At 50.8% G+C, this 8,861-nt stretch overlaps 1 protein-coding gene across 2 annotated transcripts in view; it reads right to left on the reverse strand.

The window, feature by feature from the left end:
* The window catches only part of RBMS3 (RNA binding motif single stranded interacting protein 3), a 1,236,319-nt gene extending 1,234,486 nt beyond the window's left edge, over positions 1-1,833 (reverse strand). The window contains exon 1 of one of the 2 annotated variants that reach the window (XM_069212004.1): positions 1,402-1,833. In XM_069212004.1, the coding sequence (XP_069068105.1) occupies positions 1,402-1,476 (75 nt within the window). In that variant the 5' untranslated portion in view covers positions 1,477-1,833. The remainder of the gene's footprint in view (positions 1-1,401) is intronic. The other variant, XM_069212005.1, reaches the window with a different exon arrangement.
* Positions 1,834-8,861: the final 7,028 nt, after the last annotated feature.

Raw genomic sequence — 8,861 nt, forward strand, 5'->3', positions numbered from 1 at the left:
CTTCAGGGGCCGCCGCCTACCTACGCAGGGTTTTGTACGGGTTCTCAAATACGTCGCAGCGGAGCAGCTGCGAAAATCAAAGGGAAAAGGCAAATATATAAAAAAAAATAATGATCCTCGCATCCCAGGTCGCTATCAAATCTATAGGGATATATAGGATAAATGATGGGAGCTATATTAGCGAGGCGTAATAATGTATTAACCCATCAAAGGCGGGGCACGTGAAATAAAATTGATTTTCGAACGTATTCTATAAGGAGCAGTTTTCAATTTAAAAGTAGGGAGTTGTGTAACATAAGTAAATTCACGTGAGTGTGTATTTATTGTGCATGACTGGAGTCAAAAGCAAGCACAGCAGCATAGGGAAATATTAAATACCACAGAAAGGCAAAAACACAAATTAATGAGTTACATCCAGCCATACCACATAGGAGTTTCGTCAGTTCAAGTACGCACACATACGTACGTGCCTGTGTACATATACGGAGAGACAGAAAGCTACACATATGATATTTTATCACTTACATGTGAAAAGCATGTGTTCCCTGGCAGTAACAAATCAATGTTCAGTTTAGCAAGCAGACACATTTTATTTAACAAAGTCCTACTGGCTCGTGGCTAATTATGGCATGCTTTTTCTGTATCCCTTAAACGCTCTGTAAACTGATAAAGCGCCAATATTCATGTGCTTGTGTGCGCACACGCGTAGGCGTGTATGTTTCTGCAGATACATATGAATACACGCAATATATGTGTGTACGCGCACAGGTTGCATAGGGCGAACACGTGTATGTAAACACACCTATGTAAGCATGTAACGTGTGTGTCTTCACATACACACAAACGCGAGGACACGAAGATAGATACATACACGCAATAACCATCCATTCTCGTACACTACTGAAGAAAAGTTTAGTCTCCGAGATGCCCTTGTTGTGGGAGCGCGAAGAACGGGGTGACCCCGAAGCCCCGCGCGCCTGCCACAGTCCCTGCCACCCTCCATCTAACTGTGTGCGCTGCTGCTAACCAGCCATCACTCCGGGTCATGTACACACTCCTCTCTATCTCAAAGCGCCGGATCGATCCTCGGGGCCGGAAGAAAAGGGTCCAGCTATCAGTGCTCCGGAATAAAGGCGCTGAAAGGCACAGCCTGCGCCCCGAGCCACACGGAGGGGGGGGTGGAAGTAACAAGGGCGCTGGGACCCGCGGCCAACGGTACACATATCTATGTAGCGCACACCATCGGAGCTTCTAGGCGCATCCCTCGATCCATCACCCCTTTAGTACCCAGAGGCCAAGCCACGGGCACCAGGCGCACATTATCCCCGCTGCTTGACCTTTGGCCTCGGGCCGCCACCCCCCCCCCCCCAGCCCAAGGGCGCGCGCAGCGCATCGCCCTACCTTGGTTTGCAGGTAGTGGGGGTAGTAATAGGTGTACTGGGGGTACATTGGCTGCTGTTCCAAGCGTTTGCCCATGTAGCTGGAATCGTTTTATCTCCGACGCAGGGAATCCGTGGACGGGGTGTCACGCCCCGGGCCTGGCCGTGCCCTCGGACCCGTTATTCCTGCCGGTGCCGGTGATCGCCGGGGGCTCGTCTCTCCTCCACCCTCCTCCGAGCCGGGCTCCTCGTCCTCCTACGTCCCCTCAAGCCACGGATAGTTCCCACAGATTTCCAGGGGGCCCTCAGTCTCCCTTGCACCCGCTCCTTTACGCGTTATTCCTTGATCGGCTGCGTCTTTGTGGTCCCTCAGACACCAACATCCCCGGGAAAAAAACCGAAAGTCTTTACGCACGACTCCAGAAGACCGTGTAACTCCAGACCTCTGCAGACTGGCTTCCTTCCTCCCCCTCCTCCCTCTGTCCCTCTCTCTCCCTCCCTCAATCTCAGTCCCTCTCTATTCTCTCTCCTCCCACCGTACAGAAAAAATTACCAAAAAATCCCGGTGTCCGTCTGGTGTCGTCGTTCGCCTCCCGGGCTGGCCTGCGTTTTTACGCCCGTCTTGTCTTTCATTCAACCCCGACGGCCCCCGTGTCTCTCCCCCTGGCAGGCGGTGGGTGGTGAGCCGCTTTGCCCCTGGAGACTTCGGCACAGCCCCAGAAGGCTGCAGTGTTTCTTCCGAGAAGCAATCGCCTTCTCAGCGCCGCCGCAGCTCCTGGAAGCGAAGCCCGATCCCCTCTGCTGGCTGCTTGGGAAAGGGAAGCGGCGGCGCGGGGAGCCCTGTGCGAGGGAGGAAGGGGCACAGGCCGGGGTCTCTGTCAGCGGGAGCGGAGGCGAACTGTCTCCCAGGGAAATCAGGGGAGGGTGGGCAGACCGGAGTCTCTTGGGGCGGCCAGCCGCATGTCAGCATAGGGCAGAGTCAGACACATGTCGGGCTAGGGCAGTCAGCCGCATCTCAGGATAGGGCAGAGTCAGACACATGTCAGGCTAGAGTCAGGCAGATGTCAGGCTAGAGTCAGGCACATGTCGGGCTAGGGCAGTCAGCCGCATGTCAGCATAGGGCAGAGTCAGACACATGTCAGGCTAGAGTCAGGCACATGTCGGGCTAGGGCAGTCAGCCGCATCTCAGGATAGGGCAGAGTCAGACACATGTTAGGCGAGAGTCAGGCTCATGTCAGGCTAGAGTCAGGCACATGTTAGGCGAGAGTCAGGCTCATGTCAGGCTAGGGCAGTCCACCGCATGTCATGATAGGACAGAGTCAGACATGTCAGGATAGAGTCAAACACACGTCGGGCTAGGGCAGTCAGCCCCATGTCAGGATAGGGCAGAGTCAGACACATGTCAGGCTAGAGTCAGGCACATGTCGGACTAGGGCAGTCAGCCGCATGTCAGGATAGGGCAGAGTCAGGCACATGCCAGGCTAGAGTCAGGCACATGTCGGACTAGGGCAGTCAGCCGCATCTCAGGATAGGGCAGAGTCAGACACATGTCAGGCTAGAGTCAGGCAGATGTCAGGCTAGAGTCAGGCACATGTCGGGCTAGGGCGGCCAGCCGCATGTCAGCATAGGGCAGAGTCAGACACATGTCAGGCTAGAGTCAGGCACATGTCGGGCTAGGGCAGTCAGCCGCATCTCAGGATAGGGCAGAGTCAGACACATGTCAGGCTAGAGTCAGGCAGATGTCAGGCTAGGGCAGTCAGCCGCATGTCAGGATAGGGCAGAGTCAGACACATGTTAGGCGAGAGTCAGGCTCATGTCAGGCTAGGGCAGTCAGCCGCATCTCAGGATAGGGCAGAGTCAGACACATGTTAGGCGAGAGTCAGGCTCATGTCAGGCTAGGGCAGTCCGCCGCATGTCATGATAGGACAGAGTCAGACATGTCAGGATAGAGTCAAACACACGTCGGGCTAGGGCAGTCAGCCCCATGTCAGGATAGGGCAGAGTCAGACACATGTCAGGCTAGAGTCAGGCACATGTCGGACTAGGGCAGTCAGCCGCATGTCAGGATAGGGCAGAGTCAGGCACATGCCAGGCTAGAGTCAGGCAGATGTCTGGCTAGGGCAGTCACCCGCATGTCAGGATAGGGCAGAGTCAGGCATATGCCAGGCTAGAGTCAGGCAGATGGCGGGCTAGAGTCAGGCACATTTCGGGCTAGGGCAGTCAGCCGCATGTCAGGATAGGACAGAGTCAGGCACATGCCAGGCTAGAGTCAGGCACATGCCAGGCTAGAGTCAGGCACATGTTGGGCTAGGACAGTCATCCCCATGTCAGGTTAGGGCTGAGTCAGACATATGTCAGACTAAGGCAGCGTAAGACATTTTTGGCTAGTGTAGAGTAAGGCATGCGAAGGGCACATGTTAGGAGGATAGGACAGAGTCAGACACGTCAGGATAGGGAAAAGTCACATGTCAATATAGGGCAGAGGCAGTCACATGTCAGGCTAGGGCAGAAAGAAACGACAGACATGTCAAAGTCAGTGAAAGAACGGCAGGCTATGGAAGGGTAAGGCGCATGTCAGACTTAGTGAAAGGACGGTAGGCTGGGGAAGGGTCAGGCACATGGTAGGCTGTGGAAGGGTCAGGCAGATGGTAGGCTGGGGAAGGGTCAGGCACATGGTAGGCTGTGGAAAGGTCAGACACATGTCAGACTTAGTGAAAAAACATTAGGCTGGGGAAGGGTCATACTTATGGCATCATTATAAGTTAGTTGGTCATGAGACCACCAAACCCACGGATGGCGGTCGGACCGCTGCACTCCTGGCAGTCCAACCACCATATTACGACCTTGGGAGTCCGACCACTAAGGGACCACCACGAATGTCACAGATTCCAATGGGTTGGCAGCGGTGAAAGTTGTGGTCAGCCACAGCGGCACTCAGTTCAGCACTTCCGTGCCGATCACAACTTGACTTTCCACCAGCCTTTTCACGGTTGGGTCCCCGCCATGAAAAGACTAGCGGAAAGGCAGTGCTGGGGTCCGCAGGGGTGCCTGCATTGTCCACTACCATATCTTGGGCAGTGGAGGGGCCCCCATGCCCAGCACCTTCAGAATGCGCACTGTCTGCTACGGGGTTATTCCGGGGGTGCCGGGGGCACCCTCTGTGCCGCAGCATTAGCCTTGGCTCCCTGACGATCCTGATACAGAGGTTTCTGCCAGTCAGCCCGGTAAATACCTTGTAATAGGGCCGGTGGGGAGACTTCCAGCTCCGCGGTGGTCTCCTCTCGACAGGTCTAGTGGGCCAACGGTCGGCCCACCAAACTCGTAATGAGACCCTTAGTGAAAGAACAGTCTGCTGGGGAAGGGTCAGAGACAAGTCAAGCTTAGTTAAAAGACAATGGGCCAGTGAAGGATCATAGCTAGCTTGGGGTAGGGTCAGACACCTCAGTCTCTACAAACAAAGGTTTGTGGAATGGTCAGACACGTCAGATTTGTTGAAAAAAAGGAAAACTGGGACAGAGCCTTTCACAAGTCGGCCTATATCTGAAGGGGCAATAGGTTGAGGAAAAGTCAGGCACATGCAAGGCAGTTTCTGAAAGAAAGATGGGCTGGGACGGAGTCAAGGATATGTCAGCCTGCCTCTGAAAGAACAGTAGACTAGGCATATCTAGCTTACTGAGAGGACGGGAAAGAGTCAGACACGTGTCAGGCTTAGTGATTGGACAGTAGGCTGGGGCAGAGTCAGACCTACGTCAGATTGCCTCTGAATGGTGGGCTTGGAACTTGCCACATGTCAGACTACCACTAAAAAGCCAGCAGGCTGAAACAGAATCAGACACATATCAGACAGGTCTGTGCTTCTGAAAGCCCACTAGACTGAGGCAGAAGCGGTCACATGGCCGATAAGCTTCTGACTTAGAAAGGACCAAGGTTAGGGAAAATAAATTCACACTTTAAATGCAGGTGTCAAATATAAGCTTGTAGAGTGGGTAGGTCTATTGTTGAGATGTCAGACTGTTGGATGGGCAGAGGAAGACGCATGACAAGCTGTCTCAGAAGGACAAGTGGGCTGCGAGCACATCAGTCACTAGTCAGACAGGCTTGTGTCTCGGTAAGGCTGGCAGGGTGATGTGGAGTGTGTCATAACTAAGGCAGGCCAGTGCCTCTAAAAAGGTGGATTTAGTGGGAGCAGTATCAGAACATGCCAAACATCCCTGGAAGGCTGATGGCTGGGACAGAAACAGTCAAATATTAGACATAATTGTGTCTCTGAAATTAGGAATCCCTGGGGTCAAAACAGTCATATATCAGGCAGCCCAATGGTGTGCCACCTTCACATCCCAGGCCAATGGTCAGGGCTACAGGAATTATATGACAGGTGAGGGTAACATGTTGCAGCAGGGTTGAGTAAATTATGCGGCAAGAAAAGGCAAATTATGCTGCATTATGCTGCGCAATTTGTGATAGTATTACTTCAATATTTTATCATTTTTAAACTTGTTAATACTGTCTGGGCATTAGTTGCAACTAATTAATACCAGTTTAGCCCCCAAACACAGCAAAAGCTACAGAAAGATGACAAGTCAACATTTCCAAAGGGCATTCCAGTGCAAAGCAACACGTGTCCCTGTGTGTTAGTAACTTTTGAACAGTTTGAGATACAAACAACGTTTTTAAAATCTGCAGATTATGCTACACATGATGAGTGATGTGGTAAGTGAGCCAAATCTACAATTCTGTGAAAATCACCACAGCAGCACCACCGCATAATTCCAGTGCCCCTGCCTATGTTGTTCGCCCTTCATATTGAGGGCAGAACATCGGGGGCCACTATACCCTATAGTTTTGTTCTGTTTAGTTTAAGATTCACTACATCTCATTGAACATTACACCACAGGTAAGAAGAACGATAGATAAATGGATGGATGGATGGATGCTATGGCAGTTAAAATAATTTAACTCCAAAACTCGTTATTTAGAGCAACTGTACAAATACAAAAACATATATTCTTACACTCCAAGGAGAGATTCGAGTTTATTACCACAGAACAGCAAAATTGATTGATTGGTTAAAAAAGTGTCAATAAAAAGGTACCATGGCATAAACTATATATGCCTATGTGGCGATTAAAACACGCTGTTTCCTATCTTTATTGAGGGAGGGAGGGGCATATGGACTCACTCGAGGCTTTGGCTCTTGTGACTTATGGGCTGTCCCCATATTGTCAATAAAAGGCACACATATACATTAATATGTGTAGTAATTATTGTTCAGTTACACTTTCCATTATAAAGGCATTTTTGATTTGACCCTAACATTTTACCACCTGGACAAATTACCGCCAAACTTGGCAGTCACCTGCTGTATTCAGCTAAGGTCCAGTATTCCAACTTTCATGAAAATTCATCCAGGTGAGAAAAAGCTGAAGGGGAGTGGAAAACAGATATGTTGTCCCTTTTAACTCTAATAAGCAATTCTGCTCGTGCCTACAGCCCAAACTGTTGAATGTATTTACATGAAACATGGCATGAAAGAAGAACACGTGTTTTCACTGGTTTGGTGTAAATCTACTGAGTCGTTTTTGAGATTTAATTGTTTAAAAAAGTTTGCAAGCAGACTTTAAAGTGTTAAACCTTTGTATATCCGTGTCATTTTAATCACATAGAATTCACAGATGGAATCTGTGGTTATCTGTGAAGCCAAACATTTTAAACGTGTAAATAAAGGAGCTTTTTTCCATTGTGCCTTTCAGATCTGCGGTTCCAAAGTTGGAGCCATGGATCTGAGTGGTCTGAATGGCTGGCTCAAGAGAACAACTTCTCTTGTGGTTTGCCATTTTAGGATTTTGGGAAGAGTCCCTTTCGTTTGGAAAAAAATAATCTAATATCTCATTTAATGGATATGAGTGAATACACCCTGACACAAATGCCTCCCATGGTTTAAATAAAAAAAATACTTGTGGGGTCCACACTCTTTAGTATTCAGGGTACCCCGACACCTAAATGGCACCCAGGGTACCACAGACCCTGGGAGCCAGTGAGGTGTCTGTGTACAACAAATCCCAAAAAGGATCCGCCGACCTGGAAAGCTTTTTCCATGAGTACTGCTAACCGAATGCAACCTTCAATAACCCATGTCTGATAATTCAGGGATTAGTAACCATGCAATCAGAGGCATAGGTCAGAGAAGCATACCATGCGTTCATGATACCTAGGCATACGCTTGCCCTTGGTTCATAACAGGGTCTGTGAATAAAAAAAAACAAAAAACAAAAACAAAACAGGGCCTAGGAAAAGGCCAAACTCTGTGGACTAACTCTATGCACAGCAGGGGTTGGGCACCCACAGTGGATGGGGCGACTCTGTGGTCATGCCTTGCTGCGCACAGCCAAAGACCATTTGCAGTGAAATTGGAAATTAATTGAGTCAAGCACACCATAATGCATGTCACTTGCCTTGCAGAAAACATAAAACAAAACACTAATCTCAAAATGTTACGTGGAAAAAAGACTTAGGGGGTCATTATGTCCCTGGAGGTCTTCTGACCGCTAGGGATAATGTGGCGGTATGACCGCCAACTGGCTGACGGTACATACCGCCACATTATGAGATTGGCGGGTTGGCTGCAGCCAATCCGCCATGGCGGTATGAGCAGCCGGGCCAGAGATGTCTATCTCCAGCTCAGCGGGCGACATAGTACCGCACGCAGCATTTTGAGCCTGCCTACCGCCACCATGGTGGAATTCTTTCCCTGTCACCGGTAGGCGGCTCCCCCACACCCCAAACACTCACCTGACAGCCCCATCTAAACTCACCCCCCCACCCACCAGATACATAGACCAGCTCCCCAGCCCCTCTGTTCCACTCACTCACTGCCACCCCCTCTGATCCACTCACTCACCCCCCATACACGCACACCCTACACAAGTGACCCAACCCCCACAGCCACACACGCACACATCCCACCTCCCCCCACACCTACTACAGTCACAGCACCCCTCACCCCGCACTCCCCCTCCCCGCATACACGCACACAGACACCCACACACACCGGGCATACACCCATTCACTTACACTGACATACACGCATTCATTCACACACTGACATACACACATTCACGCATACTTCCAGACATACTCACACACATTCTTACACACAATCACACTGACATGCAGACACGCACTCACTTCACCATTCTTACACGCATTCACTCACACGTGAACACCCACGCAAACAACACACACAGACGCATTCACTCACAAACACAGACATTCATGCGCACACTCCGACATACACACACCCACAACAACCCCCACCCTTCGACCCCCCTCCCTTGTCAGAAGCCCAACTTAGCTTGGGTGAGGAGGTCTTCCGGCAGGGAACGAGAAGCGGTGCTGCTACTGCCAGCAGCACTCCGCCAGCAGGACACCGCCAAGCAGTACTACTGGCGTGGCGGTGCTGGTGGTAGCAGTGCCAGCTTACCA

This window comes from Pleurodeles waltl, chromosome 10 (genome assembly GCF_031143425.1).
Source record: "Pleurodeles waltl isolate 20211129_DDA chromosome 10, aPleWal1.hap1.20221129, whole genome shotgun sequence".
Classification (NCBI taxonomy): Eukaryota; Metazoa; Chordata; class Amphibia; order Caudata; family Salamandridae; genus Pleurodeles; species Pleurodeles waltl.